At 45.8% G+C, this 24,323-nt stretch overlaps 2 protein-coding genes across 2 annotated transcripts in view; one reads left to right on the top strand and one right to left on the bottom strand.

Moving 5' to 3' along the window:
• LYPD1 (LY6/PLAUR domain containing 1) overlaps positions 1–16,433 on the top strand; it is a 128,865-nt gene extending 112,432 nt beyond the window's left edge. The window contains exon 3 of the mRNA XM_070507570.1: positions 16,227–16,433. Coding sequence (XP_070363671.1) covers positions 16,227–16,411 — 185 coding nt within the window. The 3' untranslated portion in view covers positions 16,412–16,433. The remainder of the gene's footprint in view (positions 1–16,226) is intronic.
• The window catches only part of GPR39 (G protein-coupled receptor 39), a 191,601-nt gene that overhangs the window by 74,476 nt on the left and 92,802 nt on the right, over positions 1–24,323 (bottom strand). The gene's annotated exons all lie outside the window — the stretch shown is intronic.

The raw sequence follows: 24,323 nt of genomic DNA, 5'->3' as shown, positions 1-24,323 counted from the left end.
CCACCTGAACCTTTTTTGGACAACACGAGATGCCTTTTTTCAAGATGGCGCTGGTAGCTACCAATCTGACACAAGCCACAAAGAGGAGACGAGGTGGAGGGGGGCGTCCACAGCCTACCTATCCAGGACAGGGCACTAACCCAGGTTTGACAACTGTTAATAGAGAAGTAAAAAGAGAAAATCACTTTGAACACAGGATGAAATGAGAAGGGAGGGAAATGCCATTATTGATGACCCAGAAATTGACAATAATTGAGTCCATTAGTCATATCCGTTTATTATTTGTAATGCCACTCTGCATGTTTCCAGGGAGGAATGGCCACCTGTTGAGGTAAATGGAGTCACACAGGCATCTCTGGAACTTGGGGATGCTCAGTTGGTGGCATTCAGCTGGGTTCTTGGTGTCAAGGAGTTTAATTTGTAAGCTAATTAATACTGCTACTTTCCCTCCAGCAGAAATAATAACGGTGTTTCCAGTGGGGGATCCCACCTCAGTCACTTCAGGTCAGCCAGGAGGATACATATGTTCCTGACAGATTGTGTTTCTCATCTTCTCATGACAATGGACTTTTTTTTTTCAAGGTAAATGGGCTCCATTAGGACCTGTGGGAGGACAGGCTGCAGCCATGGTTATGACACTTTGCTGCATAGTAGAACTGCCAGGGAGCTTTTACAAAGCCTGATGTGGATGCCAGGCTGCATCCCACATCAATTACAACAGTGTCTCTGGAGGTGAGATCCAGGTATGGGATACTTGCTGAAGCTCCCAGGCAATGCCAATGTGCAACCAAGTCTGAGAGCCAGTAAGTTAGGGGTGTGATATTAGGATCCTCCAGGAGCTTCTAAAACTACCAATGCCAGTGTCCACTCCGAGAGATACTCATCTAAGTGGCCTGGAATAAGGCCTGCATGTTGGGATTTTTGAAAGACCCCCAGGTAGGATACTACTGTGCAGCCAGGGTAGAGAAGCACTGGGCCGGAGGGTGGCTGCTGATCACGGCCAGAGGGTGGTCACCCTCACTGTAACCTTGGCAGGGATCAGGATCTCCCACGGAACTTGGGACGAAGGTCCAGGCCCTGTCCCACCTTGATGAGCCTGGGCCCCTGCCTGCTTTATTAGCTCTGTGAGTGGTTCTCATGCCCATCCTCACAAGGTGGAGGACGATGGTCCAGCTGGATGGCTTTGTGAGGAATGCACACCTGAGCAGTCTCACGTGCCCTGACCTTTCCTAAGCTGGAAGCTAATTTTAAGTTCTCAAGGAAAGCATTGTTTGAAAGAGTACTGTGGCAGATAGAGCTTTGGTAAAATTAAGAATCTGTTTGCAACTATGGTCACCCCCTCACAACATTTTGTCTTTTCAAACTCTGTATTCTGAATTAGTGGCGCTTTGTTGTCTTTGTGTTCCTGCAGTCTAAGCTCTCCTTTTAAACATGAGCTCCATCTTAACATCATTTCTGGAATCAGAATGAACACTGGCATCTAATGTCGCGGGGCCCATTTTATAACAGCAGGATCATAGGACAGAACCACCTTCCGCATGGCAGCAAACACTTTGTGAATAATGCTGCTGCTTTAAGAGGGAGCATTTTCACCCACGTTACACGCACATTTGTGTATAATGAGGAACATCCTAACAGCATATACTTTGGATTTAAGCCTTTTGATCTAACAACTCAATGAACTTTCAACTCTGTTTTTCCATTTTGCTTCATGAGCTTATTACAAGTTTCAAGATGTGGGAAGAGATGGATAGATGAATTCATTCTACATACATTGAGTGCTTACTGTATGCTGGATTTGGGCCCTGTGTAAATAGGAGATGGTCCCTGCCATCAAGTGGCTCACTCTAACAGTGAAAACAGAGGGAAGGTGCTGTGGTTGAGAAAGCACTAGGTGAGGTGCTGGGAGGCCCAGGGAAGGAATATTTAACCTCGTCTGAGGGGGTGCCAGAAGGCTATTTGTGAGTGATGACACCTTAATAGGATCTTACGAACAGAGAGAGGAGTGGGCCAGGCCTGGGGGTGGGGACCAGCTTGCATTCTGGACAGAGGACTGAGTCTGTTCAATGCAGAAAGCCTTGAGGAAGCCCGAGAAGTGGCTCAGAGTAGCCTTGGTAAGGTGCCCTTGATGGATCCACATGAGATCGGGCTGCAGAATTAGAGCCAATCATGAAAGGTCTCATATAACACGCCCAAAAAGGCTGGGATAACATGCCAAAGAATTTTTCCAAAGGCTGTGGGAAGTCTGTGAAGGAATTGTGAACAGGGGACCAAACATAATCCAATTTGTGTTTTAAGAAAAACACTTTACCATCAGTGTGGAGGATGGATTTGGGGGAGATGAGACTACAGCCGTGGCTCTTAACCTTGGTTGCACATTGGCATCATCTGGATCCCACCTCCTGCATTCTAATATCATTGGTTTGAGGTGTGTCTTGGGCATCAGGGTTATTAAAAGTTCTTCAAGTGATTGTAATGTGCGACTAGGGTTGAAAGCCACAGGTATTTGCAGAGAGGCCAGGTGGAGGCAAAAGCAGTAATCCGTGTAATGGAATGAAGGCATCCCATATACTAAGGCAGCAGATGAAGGGGGCAGAGGACAGGACCACTGCTGATGACAGGCGAGCAAGGAGAGGAGTCGAGCATCACTCCCAAGTGTGAGGTTTCTGAGATGGGGAGAGTAGGGGTTGGACTTACCTAGAGTGGTATTCAGAAGGAACAGTAGATTTAGGAGAGAAGAGGAAGAATCAGTTTTAAAAATGTGAGGAACATACATAGATATGACCAACAGACAGAGAGATCAGCAGCGGTGGAGGGCTGGATTCCTGGCAACGGCATAGAAAGGGTGGGTCAAGTCCCAGGAGCAGGTATGTGCCCAAGGGAGGATGTTTAGGGTTAGAAGAGAATAAAGCTGAGACCAAAACCCTGGGAAATGTTAGCTGGAAAAGACTGGACACAGAAAATGAAGCTGAGAAGGGCCAAAAATAACCCAGGAGGCAGGATCTAGAGTCATGGGGAGACACAGCTTCAAGACCACCACTGCATGGTGCTGTGAAGGATGAATAGGACCAGGGCCAAAATGCCTGGATTGGGCAATTGGAAGGCCACAGTTAACATCAGACGAGGCTTGTCAGTGGAGTGGGGAAGGCAGAAGTCAGATGGTGGTAGTTTGCAGAGAATAGATGAGAAGAAGTAGAGAAACAGCAAGTGTGGACTTGCTCTTTGAAGAAATCAGGCTGTGAGGGGAGGGTGAGAGGTCAGACAGTAGCTGGAGGGAGATTCAGGATCAAGGCCATATTCCCAGTGGGGGTGGGTGAAAGAAAGGAGAGCCCTGAGCATGTTTAGAGTAGAGGAAACAGAGCTGGGAAGGAAGAGGTGGGAGATATGTGAAAGAGGAGAGTGATGGATGAATAGGGGGCCCACAGGAGGTCGCAGGGAAGAGGGGATGCCTTCCAAAGCACAGCAGAGAGTTCAGCCTTGGGCAGAGGAAAAAACATTTCTGCCCAGAAGTGAAGTGGGGCAGACAAAGCAGGGGAGGAGGAGGTGGGCTTTGGGTGGGGAGAAAGACATACCTTAAGAAAAATTCTATCCAATAACCTCTCTTTTCTCTATGAATTAGAAGGCAAGACTCTTTGTTGAGGCCATGATGGCAGGTGGCAGGTGGAAGATTTGAGGAAAGTAGTAAAACTTTAGTATAATTTCTGCTGCAATTGGAAAGGGAGCAGGATAAGGGCTGCAGGCAGCACTGGGTGCCCAGCAGAGGCTGGAGGGGCACGAATGTTACAACCAACATGAAGGTGGCGATAGCAGAAAAGTAACAGGGTGCAGAAATCAGCCCTCAGTGATTGGCCCTTGCCCTGGCCATTCACCGCTCCCTCCATCTCGCCTCCATTTTTACTCCTACAGTCCATGCTCTGCCACCTCCCTACGCACCTCAGCCAGCAGCCTGAGCATCAGCCAGGAACTTGTCAGAAATGTATTATCTCACATGTCACTGCCGCCCTCCTGTAGCAAGATCCCCAGGTGACTGGATTCTCATTACCATTTGAGAACCGCTGCTCTAGACTATCCCAACCACCATTCTTGTTGTCTTCCAAATACGCCCTGAACACACGTGGTGTTCACTCTGCTTGGAACACTTGTCTCTCATTCTTTCTAGCCAATTCAATGACTCCTTTAAGACTGTGTCAATCTTCTGACTTCTCTTGAGACCCTGCTGGGAAGAACTACTTGCTGCCTTGATTGTGTTTCCATAGATTTCATCTGGGCGCCACCCCGTGTGTGCGCCAACTGAAACCCAGGCCCCCGATTCCCAGCTCTGTGTCCTAACCCATGCATTGTGACCATTTTATGCACATGGAAAGTCATTCCTGTTTAAAAAATAATAATTAGTGCTATAAATGAAGCCCCACTTTGTATCTGCCTGATACTGTATTTGCCTGATATTGCCCCAAAACTTAGGAAAACATTGGGTTTTTCTGTAAGAATTCAAAAAGCCATATCTCATTCTTTCAAATTACTTTACATGCCACAGAAAGCTCAGGTCTCTGGTCCCAGGCTTGGGCAGGTTCTTTTCCCAAGCGGCTATAAAGAAATGCAGTATTTCACAACATCAGAAGTTCACCCATTACTTAATTTTCCAAGGGTGGAAACCCCCTCGACCGATTTCTGAGTAGGAAAACTGTTTTCCAATACAGCAAGGAAGGTCAACTAAATTACAAACATGTATGGCATTTTAATCGACTCTGTAAGTTCCTGGGTATGAAAATCAGGTCCTTTGCCTTTTTCCCTATCCCTTCTGGGGCTTGGCACATAGTTGGTGCTTAATTAATGTGTTTCTGATCAATTGAAGAGAATTTCCCTAATTTACTTTTCGCAGCTAAACTGGACCAAGAAACATAGATCAATCATGGGGAAACCTGCTGTGCAGACTCCTAAATGTCGATTTCTCCTTCCGGGTCTGCCCCTATCTTTCAGAGTTGTCCTTTCCAAACCTGGGACTCATGGCTGATCGCTACCGCTTAATACCTGCTCTATTCTTAAAATAACCTGGGAACCCAGGGGCCTTGGGAAGCAGAGAGAAAGCAGAGAAATCCACCCCCACACAATCTCAAACCATCACCTTATTAATCAAACTAGGCCCTGAAGAAATAACTTCTTCCCAACCCCAAACATTCCCAGAAATGCTAATACTTGAGATGCTTCTCCCCTCACCCAGCTCATTAGAACCTGCCAGTCACACCACGTGGGAAAGGATCTTTAGCTCTGTCATTAATCTTGCCTTAGAAATTGCAAAAATTGAGAAATTCAAAGCAAAGAAAAAGCATGTACCATCAAAAAATGAGAATTTGTCAAGATTCAAAGTCATGGGGCCTTTGGTGCCTCTGGAACAGGTATGTAGGAATCTCTCGAATAACCACGTACAGGGATTAACATGTATCCAGTCCCCACAAGGATCCATTCTAGCACTTTTCACAGATTCTCTCATTTCATCTTCACAAAAGACCTGCAAAGTGGTTATCGATAGTCTCATTTTATAGACCAGGTAACTGAGGCTCTAAGAAAATTACCCAGAATATGATAGTACTAAGGCTATTAAGGATGGTGCTCCCACAGGGGTCATGTTCTGCCTACTTCAAAAGCTATGCTTTTTTTTTATTGCACTAAATTGGCATGAGTCCTATTTTTCTAAGAATATGTCCCTTATATAACAAAAAAGAAGCATTATGGGATACCCCAAAAGGACTCCTTACAAAAAAATTTTATTCCACTATCTCTCATGGTAACTGAAATTCCAAAATTACTCACTCTTTGGTATTAAGGCAACTGAAGCTCTCTGTCAGGATGACAATGTTTTCTGCAATGGAGAGAATTCCAAATTAGAACTCATTAAATGTTTATTAAGTGTTTATTTTACCTAAAGCCCTGTGGTAGATGCTGTGAGAAACGCAGAAAAAAACTGTGCCCTCAAGAAGCTTACAAGTTAAATAGCCATTTCAAATCCAAACAACAGATAAGGGTGGTAAATAGATGTCACCAGCACCCTAAAAGGTGAATTGCCAAATAAATTCTCTACGTAATTTCTATAGGCCCTCAGACATTATACCCTCAATGGGCATCCTGGCAGCTCAAAATAGGAATTTCACCAAAGTAGATCCCGTCACCCACCCTCAGGAAATGAGCCTCAGGAGAAGGGAGTTTTCAAAGGGAGAGAAGGCCAGAGAGGGCTTTGGTGAAGAGGAGTCTCTGTGAGGTTGAGCTTGATTGGAAGAGCAGTCATCAGAATTGACTGTATAAGGTGGGAGTCATATGTGTTGAGGTGGAGAATTTGAAAAGAAAAGTCCCATTTTGCATTTGCCTGTGCCACTTAGAGCTGTCTGAACAATTATATCCTGTCACATTAGCTACCTCAGAAAGTCTCACTTTAGGTTGGAAGAAAATCAAGCCCAGTGCTTGACAGCCGTAGCATACAAAGGACTGGCAGTTAGAGTCACCTGGTGATCCCCAGACCCCACCTGGGCCACAGCTTTCTCAGAATCACACATGACAAGGAAAGAACTTGCTTAGAGCCAGTGGTGTGCTAGGGCTGGTGTGTACCAGCTAAGGAGAATCAGCTGGGAAATATTCAAGAGTCTGGCAATTGGCCATGATGGCAGCATTTACACTACGGAAATTGGCAAAAATTACAAATCAGAGCTTTTTTGGTTTTGGAGAGTTTGCCAGCACACGCTGCTAAGAGCTGTCTATATCGTCCTTTCTTTGATTTGTACATTTATATTATCTCTGCATTAGTCAGCGAACCTCATGTTTAAGATGATGTGCATAATGAATTTAACCATTTGGTGTTTAGCGCTAAGTAACCAAGGATGCATTTGCTTTGAAGCAGGTTTTCTTAAAGAGCACCAGCATCTCTACACAAATTAGATCAGTGGTTCTCAAAGCGTGGCCCTGGACCCGGAGCATCATAGTCACCTATGAACTTGTTAGAATGCAAATTCTCCCACCTCACCGCAGACCTACCGAATTGGGAACTTTAGGGATGGGGCCCCAAAATTTGTGTTTTAATAGGCCCTCTGGGTGATTGTAATGCACACTCAAGTTTGAGAAACAGAATACAGTACCCTCCCCCCAAAGTGAAACAAACTTTTGGCTTTTACCATTTATGTATTATATGCACACTGTACACACATCACGTAATTAACAAATTCTCAGGTACTCACTAAGTACCACTGTGCTCTCTATATAACATCTGTGTTAGTGTCAGCCTTCAAGATGGCCTTCAGGGGACGTCCTGGTATTCATGCACTTATTTGGTCTCCTCCCTCATTGAATTACCTGTCGCCTGTGTGGCCAACAGAGTTCTCAGAAATGCTAAAGTATGACTTCTGAAGCTGGGTCATAAAAGGCATTTAGCTTCCATTTTGGTCACTTGGGTCACTAGCTCTGGGGCCACCCAGCCACCATGCACTGAGGACAGTCAAGCAGCCATATGAAGAAGCCCATGAGAATAGAACTGAGACACCAATCGCCAGCACCAACTTGCCAGCCATGCGAGTGAGGCCCCCCTTGGAAGCAGATCCTCCAGCCCTAGTCAAACCTTCAGATGACAGCAGCCCCAGCCAACACAGGACTGCATTCTCATGAGAGACCTTGGGCCAGAACCGCCCAACCAAGCCCTCCTTAATTCTGGACCCACAGAGACTGGGAGAGTTAAGACACTAAGTTTTGGGTAATCTGTTACACAGCTATCAATAACCAATATACACTGTACTAACAGTGCTTGGAAGCCGTCATGAGTAGGGAGTGAGAATGGTACAAAGTGTGTGAAACAAGGTCATTTCCAAAAAGAAGCTTCTTGCTTATATGAGAGATAAGACACATATGCAATAAAAGTAAAAGTTTTAAAAGTGTTATTTATTATTAAGAGATCACAAGTCTACGGGAAAAAATGCTTTGGAAAATCCTTAAAAAATGAGTTATACTGCAAAGCCAAGTTTTCCAGCCCTCTTTAAACTCCAGAACAACAATTTAATCTGTCTCCTTTCTAAATATGCTATATCCTTCCTCAGCTTTTTAAACACAGTGAGGAGGAAGTGGCTGTTGTTGAAGAGGTAAGGTGGCTGTTGTGAAAACCAGTTTGTTTGTCTGTTTTTTTAAAGATTGGCACCTGAGCTAACAACTGTTGCCAATCTTCTTTTTTTTCTGCTTATTCTCCTCAAGTCCCCCAAGTACATAGTTGTATATTTTATTTGTGGGTCCTTCTAGTTGTGGCATGTGGGACGCCACCTCAAGGTGGCCTGACAAGCAGTGCCATGTCCGTGCCCAGGATCCGAACCAGGGAAACCCTGGGCCACGGAAGCAGAATGCGTGAACTTAACCACTCGGACACAGGGCCGGCCTCTGAAAACCAGTTTTAAAGGACACACAAGATGTCATCTGAGCTGTCAGTGCAGACACCTGGGGTCCCAGGGCTGCATGTCAGTGACTGCCTTCAGTATACCTAAGGGGCTAACAGACAAGTTCTGGTTTCTGGAATCTTCATAAACCCCCTCATTCATTGCTCACAACAAACTCATGAGTGTCCCTTTTTCCTGGTGAGAAAACTGTAGTTTGGAGCAGAAAAGTGAGGTCACCCAGCTAATAAGTGGGAGAGCTGTGAACTGCCTGACTCAGAGGCCCAAGCCGCTTGTAATGTAGCAAGTGGCCTTCAAGGAACTCTCACTGTCTTAAGAAAAGCCTTTGGTGTTGGCTTGTGTAACATAATATTTTAAGGTAATGCATGTTCATTGTACGAAATCTGAAAGGTATAAAATTCAGGGTCCCCAGCAGCCGTCAATTCTCTTCCCTGGAGGTCACCATGGTGACCAGTTCCTCATGGGGCCACCTAGAGATGTTCTCTTCGGCTTGTGTTTTAATCATTTCTCTTTCTCCCAAGGCTGAGTAAAGCACAGCAGTTCCCTAACCCTGGGCCAAAAGGCTGTCCTCTGGCAGTGTGAATGAGGGAAGCAGGAGCTGAAGCAGCCTCATCTCCAGAGGTATTATGCTGTTCGCTGTGGCAATGAGCGCCTTCTCGGTTGACAGCACCAACGTCCTCTGTGGCCAATGCACTGCCAGCCACAAGGACCCCAGGCTCCTGACGTCACCCTCTGGTTCCTCTCCTCGATGCCTTGTACTGTTTTTCTTCATGTGGTGTAAAGGACTCGCCCTCCCTGGGTCAAGAGGCTGTTTGGGGGTTTCAGAGACGGTTTATGCCAATGCCTGCTGGGTCTTCTTTACCAGAAAATGACACAGGAGGCTAAGCCAGGTGGCTGGGGTGCAGGTTCCCAGTCAGTGAACTTGAGCTAAATCAGTCCAGCTCTCTGGACCTCATGCTGGGCCTACCCTAGAGGGGTAACTGAGCCAGTGAGGACAGCGGTGACTGACCCTGCACCCTGTGTGCTTGGTGCTCTCCTGGGATGCACTGCTCAGCACTATGAGGTCTTCTCACTTGTTCGTCCCACCTGGTGCTGAAGCATCCTTGAGGGCAGGGGCTGTGTTTCTCTCCCCTTAGCGAGCACTTGACATGTAGTAAATGCTCCTTCAAGACTTTTTGAAAGTCTTTCTACATACATTCAAGAATTCTTCCTAAGGCCACGACGCCCTTATTTTACATTGTAACTGACCTTTTTTTAGTATTTTTTATAGCACCTACTCTCTTCTCTATTTTCTATAGCACCTACTATCTTCTAAGCTATTACAAACTTTACTTATTTATTATGCTCATTGTCTGGCTCCCAGGGATAGTTCATTTTATGCATCAACTTGGACAGGCCATGGTACTCAGATACTTGGTCAAACACTAGTCTACATGTTGCTCTGGAGGTATTTTTAAAATGAGATTAACAGTTAAATCAGTGGACTTCGAGTAAAGCAGATTATCCTCTATAATGTGGGTGGGCCTCAAGCAATCAGTCGAAGGTTTTAAGAGAAACAGAATGAGATTCCTCCATTTGAGAGGGAATTCTGCCTCCAGGTGGCCTTTAGACTTGAGCTGCAAGATGAACTCTAACCTGGGTCTCCAGACTGCCAGCCTACCCCGCAGATTTTGGACTTGCCAAAGCCCATAGTAACAGAAGCCAATTCCTTAAAATCATCTCTCTCTTTCTGTGCATGAGTGTGTGTGTATATACGCTATTGGTTCTGTTTCTTGTGAACCCTGACTAATAGACTCCCCAAGATCTGTACCCCCTAATGTAAACTCCACAAGAACAGAATTTTTTCCTTCTTTTTCTTTTTAAATTTTATTTCATTGAGGTAAGAACACTTAACACGAGATCTACCCTCTTAACAAAGGTTTAAGTGTACAATATGTCGTTGCCCATAGGCACAGTATTGTACAGATCTCTAGAGCTGACTCATCTTGTTTCACTTTCCTCATCTTCCCCACTCCCCCCTCCCTTCAGCCCCTGGCAACCACCATTCCACTCTTTGATTCTTTGAGTTTGACTATTTTAGATACTTCATATAAGTGGAATCCTGCAGTATTTGTCTTTCTGTGACTGGTTTATTTCACTTAGCATAATGTCCTCAAGAGTCATCTATGTTGCACATATTGCAAAATTGTCCTCTTTCTGAAGGCTGAATAGTATTCCATTATATGTATATACACGATCTTATTCAACCATTATGTCCTTTATATTATGAGTTTTACAGACCTGCCTAGTATCTCCTTTTAATGAACTTTCGTAACATTTCTCCTTTACCTTAAGTTTAGAAGTTGAACTACCACGCAGGTAAAAAGTGTTCCAGACATTTATTGTTTCCACAGGTTGAGTTCTATAAATGTCTGGCAATGGAATTTCTTTGTTATCCTCAGATAAGCTTTTTGTACTAAAATAATCTTCCACTAAAGTTATAAAAAGATTATAGAATCAGACACTTAAAAAAATCCCACTGCTCATCCTTGCATCAAACTGTGCTCTGAAAGTATCGTATACCCATGAGGGACCTTGAGAGTTTTAGGGGAGATGTGGAATGCTCATAGCTATTTCCCTCTTCTTCCTTAGCACTGGAAAACCTCAGTTATGTGTCCAGCCCCAGGGAACAGGTCATGATTTATCTAAGCCAATTAGGGCCATCTTGTTCCCCAATTTTCCAACTTCTTTGCATCATAGCACAATTCTGGCCAATGAGATCCCAGTAGAAGACTTTTAGGGCATTTCTGGGAAAGTTAGTTCTCCTCTAGTAACAAGGAAGATGCAGTTTACTCCACCTCTTCCTCTTTCTTCCTATATCAAATGCAGACATGATAGCTGGAACTGCAGCAGTCATCTTGTGACCATGAGGGAAAGGCCAAGCGAAGAGACATTAGTCCTGACATCACTAAGCTGCTGAACCAAAGCCAAAGCCTCCTACATCCAGACTTCTTGCAGAAAATGACTGATGGTAATATATTACGATCATAGGCTTATCGCCACAGAACATGCAACTGGTGCTCTTCCTCCACTTAAAGCAGACAAAACTGCTACAGGAGTACCTTTTAATGCTTTAACAAAGCCATTTTTCCAAATTATACTGGTGAAACCTCGGATAAATGTTGGCAAAATTCACCAAAACAACCCAGCTTAATCAGCATTATAAACATGTTTTGGATGGAGAAGCAGCTGGAAATAATGGAACAATCACTGATATGAGAATCAGGAAGCCTAAATTCAGGCTCTAATACTAACATTATTAGACAAGTCACTCTTCTTCTATGGGCCTCATTTCTCATCTATACGATGAAGGAGTCAAACTGGGGAACCCTGGGGTCCCCTTCAGATTTGACATTCCATGTAAACCGTGAATTGAAATAAATTAAAAACTCACGAAATTCTTCCGTGGCCTTCTAATTGGCTGGCTGCTTGCCAATCACTGTAGTTGACATTCTAATGCCTTGTGTAAGTTTGAAAGGACAGATCCACCTGCATTTGCTCATGAATATGTCCTGTCTTTTCAAAGTGCTTTTGAACAAAGTTAGTAGCAGCTTCATACCATGCAAACCAAAGATGCAACAGAGTCCAAATGGGTTATCCAGAAGGAAGGAACCTCTCATAGCATAGTGCTGTTCCTCAGTATCCAAAGACTCAGGCCTGCCATCTCCCAGAACTGCTGAACCATGGATAGACTGATTCAACAGCTCTGATAGCCATCCCTTCCATGTTAGCTAGTTAGCCACTTCTCTCTCTCTTTTTCTTTTGCTGAGGAAGATTGTCACTGAGCTAACATCTGTACCCATCTTCCTCTATTTTATGTGGGGCACCTGCCACAGCATGGCTTGATAAGCAGTGTACAGGTCGGCACCCAGGATCTGAACCCACAATCCTGGGCCACCAAAGCAAAGTGTGTGAACTTAAGCACTATGTCACCGGGCTGGCCCCCATTTCACTTTTTAAGATGAGTACAATCTTTTTGTGTTTTAGTCCTTGATTTTTCACTAACGGAAGATTAAACTATCCACAATAGATGGTTCTCTCAGTGCTTCGCTTTGTTATGCTGCTCGCATATTCATTATTGTCCAGGCTACGGTGTTTATTATTCCATGATTTAGCTTGCTTCATGCTGTGTGGTGAATTCTGAACTAGACAACTTGGCCAAATAATTTGGCAAGCTTTCAGCACGTACCCTCATGCCTTCCTTTTCTCTCCCTCATCAGCTCACACAGACCCACACAGATGCATGAAGCCTGTCAAAGCCACTGTACAGAGATGCCGGCATTGTGCCAGGCATGGTTTGAGTGCCAGATAATCAGAGCTCAAAGGGGTACCTCCTGACTTTCAGAGCACATGGTCAACTGGACCACACAGATGAGTGAATACTGTGCTACAGGGTTATAAGGGCAACACAGAAGTACAGATATGCAGCTGAAAGCCCAGAGGAGGGCTACTTAACTGAATGGGGGAGAGAAGGGGAGGGGAGTGAGGGCAGCCCTCCCTCTAATGGACCACCATCATTGGACAGTTTGGATAGTGCAGGCTGGGAAATTCCAGTGTGCTCACAGAGGGACAGCTACTGATGCTTTAGCCCCAATCCCTCCGCCCTGCCCCCTGCCTCTGTCTCTATTCTTTCAACTTTCCTGCTTGCTCTCACTTCCTTAGTAGTCTCAGCTTGTATGGAGGAAGCTGGCATTCTAGACACCACCAGCCAACCAGGCTGCCCTGCTCCCACCATGCCATCTGACTCCACATTTGGGACCTACCTTGGCCCTACTTCTAGGTGTTCCAGGAGCTCTTTGAAGCGGCCTAGAAACCATCTTCTTACAGCCCAAAGAGTTTGTGTTTACAAATGTATGTACTTTTTTGATTGCTTCACAACACTATGGATTCTGGAAGTATAGGATCCAGACAACCGAGGCCTTGCGGAGCACTGGCACTTTCCAAGTGAGCCAAGTGGAGGATGAGTATTTGGGACTTCCCAGAGGACTGGAAAGAGCCTCGTAGTCAAGAAAGGGCAAGTCCAAAGACAGCAGCCAGAAGGCGTGGGGCTGGTGGGAGCCCATCAGGGAATTCACACCTTGTTCTCAATGCTGGCAGGCCACAGCTCTGCAGGGACAAGGAAAGTGGGGTGGGGGGGGCTACATAGAAGAACCTCCCAAATGATTAAAAGCCTGGAGAATAAACCCCAGGGAGGAGAGAGAAAAAGGAAAAGAGAAGGAAGGGAAGCCCAAGGTCAGGTGGTCAATGCCAGTCTTTCTGGGATGGGAAGGGTTCCTCCTCTCTATTGTTGACAGGATAGGCCAGAGCGGGGTTCTTGGAGCACCTGCTGTCTCAGGAAGACTTCCCTGACAGTGCTGTTACTTCTTGGGTTACTATGGAGGTGATGTATTCCCCTCTCTGGAGGACTTTCAAAGGAAGATCTATTCTTATCACGGCCAGATGGCTCACAGCAAGCGGTCCAGCTCAGAGGAAAGGTGGTTACATGGATGCCCAGGTCCCCCCAAGTCTTCAGATTCTCTATTCTACCAAGTGATGTCTGTTCGGAAGAAGTTGTATGGTCTCCAGTTTCTGTTATAAACCAAGGGTATGTTAAACAAACGTGTTTATTGGAAAGCTCCAACCACTCTACTAATATTAATTTCTACCTCCCTTCTCTTTCAAATTTAGAAACCAGAATCTTAATTTATTAAAAACAGAGGGATATAAAATCAAGCAAGATAACTCATTTTGGCCATTTTACATTAGACATTCTCTCTTAGGAAGTAAACTGACCGGCTGGCTTCATTTTCTAAATCTATAAAAAGTATTTTCTATTATAAAAATTTTCAAACACATTGAAAAATAGAGAAGATAGTACAAGAAACTCCCATATACTCATCATGCTGTCTTCTAAATTAGCATGTCTAACAAAATTAGCAATAATTCCAAATGTCCCCAATTGGATTGCTGGTTCACAATTCACAATTGGATTCACAGTTGGATTCACAATTGGCTTCACAGTTGGACTCACAATTGGATTGCTCAAATCAGGATCCAGACGAGGACCTGCATTATATTTGGTTACATTTGGTGGTTATGTCTCTGAAGTCTTTCCCTTTGACTGCTATAGTGACATATGTGGAATGACATATTCTGAATTTGTCAGCTTGCATCTTTGTGGTGTCATTTTATTTGTTCCTCTGTTCCCTGTATTTCTAGTAAATGGAACTTAGCTTTGCAGCTTGATTAAATCCAGGTTCAACTTTATTTTGCCAAAACTTCTCAGGTGGTGCTGAATGGTTTGTATTTCAGGAGGCACACCATGACTGGCTGTTCCTCTCTTAGTGATGCTATCATTAATGAGTTCAGGAGGTGACAGCTGACTCTTCCCCATGTAAAATTCCCCATCAACCTTTAACTAATGGTTTCATCCACTGATGATCATTGTCTGAATCAATTATTTCACCTAGGATTGCAAAATGGGGTTTCTCTAATTCTACCATTCCTTCTGCATCGATTTCCACCTTGCCTCTTTAACTCACATATTTTAGCTTCAATGAGAAGGAAGTAATACAAAAATACCCATCCATGGAACTGGTTCCTAATATAGGAGTTAAGGAGCATCTCTCAGCTGAAACTACAGATCTTGGCTTGGGAAGACAGTGGTAGACACAAAGGTGGGGACAAAAGGAGTCTGAGATTGTGAAACAGGAGGAGGGTTCTTAGATTGGGCACCACAGGTCTTGGAGCCATGCAGGTTTGCACACTCTGGGTGACCCTTATCCTGGCTATAAGTATGCCCAGAGAAGCATCTGGGCTTATGGGGAAAAAAAAGTAAAACATACAGAACCAAAAATGGAGAAAAGAGGGAAAGATAGAAGAGCACCCAAGATGTGAGAAGGTATCTAAGACTGGGAGGATGGTAATAGAATTCAAATCCACATGCTCTGACAGCCCCACTGGGTGACAGGCAAGGGTGAGACTCTGGTGAATAGAGGACTGTGTCACCTCCCTGACCCCACTCGCTGGGGCAGGGATGGCCACTGCTAGCAGCCCTCATGAAGGCTAGCAGGGAAGCCCAGTGCAAATCCCACCTGCCAGCTGTGTCCATGGAGAAGGGCCAAGGGCCGTGAATGCTTGGAGACTGAGCCTGGCGTGGCCCCTGCTGTAGCTCTCCCTTCTCTGCCCGTCTGCTCCTGAAGGCCGCCTTCCTTATTTCTCCCTGCAGGGAAACATGATCAAGCTCATTTGTTCTCCCGTTCCCCACACAAGCCCACCTGGAGAGAAAATTAATGCCATGTTTGCTTACACGATCCTCACCCTCTTAGCAGCTGCTTTGGGAGGAGGAGGAGGACCGTACGGCTAAGTTGCTCCAGCTGCCACTGTGCGGTAATTAGAATTTCCTGCTTATCAGATGTAATTCTGACCACACTACCACTCCCACATCAGGAAGGAAGAAAAGGCAGGAGAGGGACAACCTCGAAGGGAAGCAACCAAGCCACGCAAGGACCTCTGTTCAGCTCAGGTGTTTCAAAGGCAAGAGCAAAGGATGGAAAGAGAGCCATGCAAGTCAGGATGGATTTTAGAAATATGTCAAAGTCTTATAAGAATTGCATGCAGATAAAAGCCCCAAATTCACTGAGGCTCATGAGAAAGAAAGAAGACAACCAAAGAAAGGTTTTAAATGAGAGTTAGAGCAAATAGCACAAAGGGACAGATCCACTGATTGGCAAAAATTAATAGGTAATACAAAATAAAGTGTTAAAATTACAATTGGGCCATTATCTTCTCTAGCAACGAGAAGAGTCTGCGAATTGGGCAGTGCAGAGCCACTGTCTTCGAAAACAGCTGAAGTCCTCACCAAGCCAGGAGACAGCAGGAAATCATCAAGCTATGGCAACGTGATCAGGTGCCAGAGAAGCAAAATGACATCTGGAGTGTGGAGGAATATTCAAGAAAAACTTCAGAGAATCTGTTAGTAACACCCACAGGCTCCTGGAGCTGACAGGAGGTGAGCAAATGCCTCAGTTCCAGAAACAGGGAAACGTTGATTTCAGAATGTGTAGCCAATTCATCCTCACCTCAGTCCTCCTTAAAAATGTAAAATGGATTATTAAACAGATTGTTTATGAGCATCACAAAAAGGCACACTGATCTCTTGGCATCAACGTAAGTTAACTAAAAAGAAGTCATGTTCTGGACCGTTTGTTACATGAGAATCTTAGGGCAAGTATCTTAGAAAGTCATTCTGAAGCTCTTAATTAAGGAAATCATCCACAAAGTGAAGTAACCAGGTGGAGAAATGGTCTTATTGCTTTTCAGTCATGTTAAATAGTAAAATAGACACTGGGACCCAGAAGGAAACCTACTTCTATGTATTGAAGGGCAAAGCTTGGTAAACACACAGACTTAATCAATAGAGCAAACCCCCATTGAATGCCCACCATGTACAGGCACCAGGTGTGACATGCTCTGGGCACCAAAGATGAATAAGACCTTGCCCTGAACCAAAGATATCACCATCTGATAGTCCCACGAGTAGACAGTGCAGCCCTGTGTGTGTCCATTTCTGTGTGCGGTGATCTGGTCTCCACTGAAAGGGAAAAACCTGATTCCTGCCCACAAGAAGTTCCAAGTCTCGCTTGGAATATGAAGGTACACTCAACGTGACTATTAAGGAGAGAAGAGGAGACTTTAGCAGTTCTGAGACTTGAAGGATGGAAAGGATTTAGGAAGGGAAGAGCACTTGGTTTGAGGGTGATGATATAGGAAAAAGGCTGAACATGACATGCCCAGGGGAGAGTGAAGAGCCCAGTTGACTAGAATGAAGGATTCAGGTTCATTTATCCATCCATTCACCTGTTCATTCAATCACTTACTAACGGCAGGACACTATTCTAGGCACTGGTATGACTCAGCCTAATGAGGATACAGACAAAAAACAATTCAAAATCCATGTTTTTGGTTTATTATCTTTTAAAATGCAGTATTTGATACATACAAAACATATTTCATAAATGCAACTTGTAAGGCATTTACTCAATGTCTGGAAACTCACCACCCAACCCAAGCCTGGAACATCACGGATGATTTCCATCTACTTGTGTGTTTGACCCACTGTTTAATTACAGTTGAGATGAATGCTTAGAAAGATATATATATATATCTCAATGGTAGTAACTCACAGAAGGACCTCACCTAGTCTGGGGGTCCAGAGAAGACTTCTCTAAGTAACATGTGTTGAGAAATGAGAATGTATGGGCTGGAGGGGACTTTGAAAGACAGCCAGGCACGGGATTTAGATTGCATAATGATGGGAGGAGGAGTACTAACAACAATAATAACAGCAGCAAAAGTCACTGCCACGTCTCGGGGACTGACTTTATGTTTTGCTAAACACTGTATACGTCTATTTGATCTTTACAACAAACCTATACGGTAGTCTTGATTTCCGTGTTTTGCAATTGAGGAAACTGAGACAGCAAGGTGAGTGATATACGCAAGGTCATACAGCTGGTAAATTGAGGAGCTGAGAGGCAGCAAGACATTGAAAGAAATGAGAAAAATTACATTTGCTGGCTTAGCAGAGTCAAATTCCTTTGGCTCAACTGTGTTTTAAATGACGCACTTACAAACACATATTTATTCACTAAGTCTATCCATTAAATGTCTGCTACAGGGCACTACTCTGAGCTCAGAGGAGATGGTCTAGCTCCCAAGTCAGATGGACCTTGAGCTAAATTATAGCCAATTAGTGTTGGGAGCCAATAGCATTTCGTCCCTTGGAAAGTTGGGGTAGTTTTCCATCAAATTATTATTTAATGGCAGGCCCCCAAGTGGCATCTTCCAAAGACCTTTAGCAATTGTGCACCACATGTTATTTAAACCAAAAACAATGCTGTGAAAAATTGTACTTCAGCACAAGCCACAGAGAGCCCACCAAATGGGACTGGCCAGCTGGAAAGGAGACACGATGATGGAAATATTTTCCAGACTATTACGTCCTTGAAGGGTTGAAACAGTGAGGAGAAAGACAAGGAAAGGGAGGAGGATGATTTAGGGTGTTTCATTTAAGAACAACAGGATTAAATTAACCTTGGGGTTTGGGGGGAATGGCAGAGGGTGTTGGGGAGAAATATTATGCAGGATGCAAGAAGCTTCCCAAAGGAGAAGTGTATCGGGCTGCAGAATTTTCCAGCCCAGCAAATCAGGCAAAGCCATCTATCATTAAAGTCATTTACATGCAGACTTGACAAATTGCTAAGAAAATATATTAGGGACCACATTCCTTGTCGTAGGATAGACAAACTAACAGGTCTTTTCTATCTCTAAATCGGGAGAAACTGCTTCTTCTTTGAGATTTGTTTTCTTGCACCTTGTCAGTCTCACTTCCTCAACTTTAAAATGGACATCAACAAAGAAGTTACCCAACTTGGCGTGTGGGTGTCATACCAATTACAGCTCTAATAAAATTTCAGCCCAGGGAAGGAGACGCATTGCACTACAAGATTTAAATGTCTATTAACAGAACTATCATATTAATAAAGCTGACTTATTAATCCTAGTTTACTTATAATTTTCAGTCAGGCTACAGAAATTCTAAATTACACAAAGCAGCCAAAAGATTAAAAGAAAATTTCCAGAATTAAAACCCAGCAGACCTAAACATTTATTGACTTCTCGGCATACTGAGAAAAATCAAAGGTTTGCTTGTGGGGGAAGGCGGGTGTGACAGGCCCAGCTTTGCCAGCCCTGGAAATCATCTATAAGCCGGCTCAGCCAGGCTCACTCCTGTGCTGTTTCAGAGAACAACGGCAAGCTCCCGATTCACATGACCAGCATTAATGTTTGTGCATTGCTGCCCCCTGCTGGACATAGGGAACTCATTTTGTCTAGGGCCCAAGGAAAGGCCATTTGTAAATTTCAACTACTTTCAATTCCCTTTTCTCCCATCCCCCACCTGGAATAGCACTTTCCCCAAAGGACTCTGTTAGGGGACAATTCCATCTGAGTTAATGGGCAAACATCCTTTATAATGCAATTAGTGAGATTCCTCATTCTGCAACCCCAGTGACCCTCCATCAACATGGCTTGCCAGAGGCAGTGGAAAATATGAAATACAACGCCTTGCTGCTCCAAAGACCACGTTATGAAAATATTCCATTGAATTAACATTAATTCAAACACTAGCAGTTTTTCTTCTGAGGATCCAGGGGCATACAAAATGTTAGCCAGACTCTCCCTCTCTCCACTTTATTTGATATTTGCATATGATGTCTCTTTCTTGCTGATAAGGCGGCTGCATCCTGGAAACCAACCCATCTCAAAACCTCTGAAGATGAAGGCTCTGCCTAAGCTCCAGAGCCCGGGAGCTGTCAATGACCCCCAAGGTGCCAGTGTCCACTGAGGCCGGGTGGGACCGGACCAGGTCTTCATTTTTATAGCCAGGCTCCTGGAAGGTGGCATGCTTCGGAGAATGCAGGGAAGGAAGAGAAATAATTTTGGTTGGGATGACCATGTCTCCACCATGCTGGGTGGTAGGAATATGAGGGTGGATAAGCAGTCAACCACTCTCAGGCAACTTACAACTCAGCATCAGTTCTCAGTATCTTGTCCATACCAGCTGTGTTTGGCCAAGACTCAAGTCTCAGGACCAGTCTGAACAAGCCCCTTCCAGCAACCCCTGTGTGAGTTTCTCTGCCTGCCCCTGATATGCCCAGTAACCACCTCACCCCAGTGAGCTCCCCCTGGCCTGCGTGCCCAGGGGGGACCTCTTGCTATAAACCAGTAGTTATCAAAATTCACTGGAGACTTGTCACAAATGCAAATTCCTGGGCCCCAGCCCAGGCATACTGAATTAGAAACTCTGGGGTGGGCCCAGCAGTGTGGGTTTCACAAGCCCTCCGGGTGATTCTGACGCACACTCAAGCTGGAGAACTGTTGCTATAAACATCTTCCATTTTTCTGCACACACCAGCTCCCCACCAAAAATATCTCTTGGCTATATCTCTTTAATGCTGATGGGGGAGGAAAAAATGTAAGTCTGACAAACTAGTCTTCATGCCAATCATTGATGCTCATGGCCTATTCATCCTCGGAGGCTTCTGTGAATGGAAAAGCTCTTGGGAAACCTTCCCTTGATCCTCCTTAGCCGCTGGCCAGGGAAACTCAGTCCGTCCCTCTCTCCTGGGTGAGCCCTCTGTACTGGATGCCTGTGCCATCATACAGTTTCATTGTACCTTGTTAGGCAGACCGTGGTCCTGGACCAGCCTCAACGACATCCCAAGAGCTGGTTAGGAATGCAGCATCCCAGGCCCCGCCTCACACCTGCGGATGCGAATCTGCATTTTAGCAAATCTCCAGGTGACTCGTGGGCACACTGTAGGTGGAGAATTGTCGCACTTGGATGCTTTCTGCACACTGATGCACACATGCGTGCAAACCTCACACATGGACCATGAGGTGGTTTTAGGACAGTCTGGGCCTTATTCAACTCAGAGTCTCTGGTATCCAGACCAGGCCCAGATGGACTCACTCTCGGCATTAAAACATGTTTGGTGAGTGAAGGCTAAGAGTGGACGCATGATTTCTTTTTTAACGAGGGACTTATGAAGACTAGAATGACTGAATTTGGGAATAAGCTCTGATGGTGTGCTTTCAAGCCCCGTCGTGCCATCGTATGCAATGGAATCTGAGACAGTGTATGGATGAGGGCCTTCAATCCCATCACACTCCCAGTTACAAGTGACCGCCGCTCAGAGTGTGTAAAGCAGCCGCCTGGCATGGACGGCCTGGCTGATTTCTCAGCGTCTCGTAAAGGGAGTGAAGGGCCATCAGCTTAAAAGCAACTGCTGTGGAATTAGAGGGATTCCAACTTAGAGAGTCTGCCTGGAGGTCAGGCCCCGCCATGTCACAGATGAGGGGCAAGGACGAGAGGTGAAAAGACCACTGCTGTCCCCCCCCGACACAGTCTGCCCGGGATGGCAGATCAGGGGCTAGAACCCAGATGTATGCTATGTTTTAAATACTAGCACTGTCTCAAGACCAATCACGAATTCCTCCTCCCTACTCTCTACCCACCCCCACCTCCCACATCATCCCTGTATGAATCATGTTAATTTGGCTGCTAAAAGCTAACCTAAGACTAATTATCAGGGACTCAAAACAGAAGGTTTATATTTCTCTCATGAAAAAGTCTGAGCAGGCGGGTGACCCACGTGGCTCTGCTCCACGTGGTCACCCAAGCTCACATCTTTATGATGGCATCTCATACACCAGGTGGACATTGGACCTCCACCGCCCTACTCCGGCTCCCGTAGTGAACAGGTAGAATGAGGAGGAGGAAGGAAAGCAGCATCTTTTAAGGATGGGGCCCTTAGCTGCACACGTCACTTCTGCCCACATCCACCTGGTCAGGATTCAGTCACTTACCTATGGAGCCGCGAGGGAGGCTGGTAAATGCAGACTCTACCTGGGTGGCCCTGTGCCCAGCCCAGACAAAGGTCCTATTACTAAAAGTAGGTGAGAGGAATGGATGTTGAGGGACAATCTCTAACCACAGCCCATGCTTCTCAATCAGGTGAGGCCACCTGGGGGCCTGGTGTCTCCGTTTTGTTTTAAAGCTATCACGGAGAGCAAGGAGTGGACAGGGGAGGGGACAAGGACATAGAGGGGAGGACACCAGATCACCCTGTACACATAACTCACCACCCCTTGCACTAACAGATCCTGAGCTTTGTAGCCTCTGTACTGACAACCCTTAAACACACACACACACAAACACATCCCCTGCTAAAACCATAGCCAGCCCCGTCTACCTCCATATAGGGCCTGGCCACCTAGCCCCAGATTGTTCATGCATAACTCCAGAGACGACATGGAAGCTTCTGGAATCCCCAGTCAACCCCTGGGCTTTCACATCTCCCCTCTCATCCCTGCCTACATCTCTTCCTCCCCCTTCCAGGTCTGTGATAGGAGGCCCTACTTGATTTTGCATTTTTCATAGCAGGTTCCTAACATTTCTAGCAGTAGGGGCTTAGAAACCAGCTACTCCAATCTTCCTGTTTTGCAGGAAGGGAAACCAAGGCTCAGAAAGGTTAAAGAACTTGCCAAGGTCACATGATAGTTCCAGTCCCTGTTCTTAGTGCTTTTCACGTATGGTCTCACTGAACATTCTGCTCTACCCTATAAGGAAGACAGTCCTGTTACCTGTTTGGCTGATGAGGGCACCAAAGCCCAAGGTGGAAGAAAACCTTGTCCAACTGCTGCTGCCTCCTTCACAGATGGCTGTGACAATCACAGAGATAAAAAATCCAAGCCCTGGGGCTGGCACAGTGGTGTAGTGGTTAAGTTGACCACTCTACTTCCGCAGCCTGGGGTTCAGAGGTGTGGATCCCAGGCACAGACCTATACACCACTCGACAAGCCATGCTGTGGTAGTATCCCACATCCAAAATAGAGGAAGACTGGGGGCCGGCCCGGTGGCGCAGCGGTTAAGTTTGCACGTTCCACTTCTTGGCAGCCCGGGGTTCGCTGGTTCGGATCCCGGGTGCGGACATGGCACTGCTTGGCAGCCATGCTGTGGTAGGCGTCCCATGTATAAACTAGAGGAAGATGGGCACGGATGTTAGCTCAGAGCCAGGGTTCCTTAGCAAAAAGAGGAGGACTGGCAGTAGTTAGCTGAGGGCTAATCTTCCTCAAAAAAAAAAACCAAACAAACAAAATAGAGGAAGACTGGCACAGATGTTAGCTCAGTCTTCCTCAAGCAAAAGGAGGAAGTTTGGCAACAGATGTTAGCTCAGGGCCAATCTTCTACACCAAAAAAAAAAAAAAAAAAGTCCAAGCCCTTTCCCCTATCCCACCACAAACCACCCTGCCCACCCCTGCCTAGTTTCCTTCTGGGGTTAGCCACACTCCTGCCCCTTCCTCTGCCCCCTGGGTTTTCAGTCCTCAGAACTGGCCCACCCTCATCATTTTCCTTAGCTTTTCCATGATGTTGAATGTTGTCAGTGATCAAGGAAAGAATTAGTGGTGTGGATAATAGAAAGCTATGGAATATCCAAAATGTGTTTCTTTCGCCTCAGGAATTCAGGGTACGATTTTAACTTTCCAGAAGGTCTATTATCCCAACTCAGCCGCAGGCTTGTTATTGAAAAAGCCCCTGTTTCCTTAACTGACCTCCATTCACAGAGGGAGAGGGGACCCCAGGAGAGGCTGAGGCAGGTCAGCTGGGGCAGGGCAGTCACCCCAGACACACCACCAAGCAGCTAATCCATGGGGAGACCCGGAGTTGGCCGCCTGCGTGCGAGCATCACCAGTTGGATCAATCCCCAGTTTTACAGGGATTCTTTCCTTTCAAAAGCAGCTCACCTGGAGGGAAGAATCCAGCCCCAGCCCAATTTCAATTTCACGCCACACTCCAGAGTGAAAGGATGCGGGAGCCCCGCTCACCGGTCAGCCAGGAAACTGGCAGCTCTCAGCTGGCATTTCACAGCAGTGGCAGAAAGATTGCTTCTAATAGCACGCTTGCGGTGATGCGCAGCAGCTGAGATAAAATTACAAACCCACAAGCCCAGGTGGCCAGATGAGGGCCCTTTTAACATGCTGAAATAAAATGCTCCTTGGTGGTTTTCTGCCCCCGCCTGTCAATCTAGCCAACCTTCTAGAACGCAATGCTCTAGCCTCCAACTCACAAACACCTGCAATACTAAAGCCCATGTGACAGATGGGGGTCTCCCACAGGAGTCAGGTGGTGGCATTGTGGGGGGCGATGGGGAGGAAGCTGAGGAGCTGGCAGACGCCAGACCCAGGCGTACCGCCGGGTCCTCCTGTGAGATGGGGACACCTGGGTCTTCTCCTTCCTGGCCATCTGCCTTCCCCAGGAGTACCTCC

Source organism: Equus asinus, chromosome 4 (assembly GCF_041296235.1).
Source record: "Equus asinus isolate D_3611 breed Donkey chromosome 4, EquAss-T2T_v2, whole genome shotgun sequence".
NCBI classification, from domain to species: domain Eukaryota; kingdom Metazoa; phylum Chordata; class Mammalia; order Perissodactyla; family Equidae; genus Equus; species Equus asinus.
Note: the sequence above shows the minus strand (reverse complement) of the source record. Positions and strands in the feature narration are given on the sequence as shown.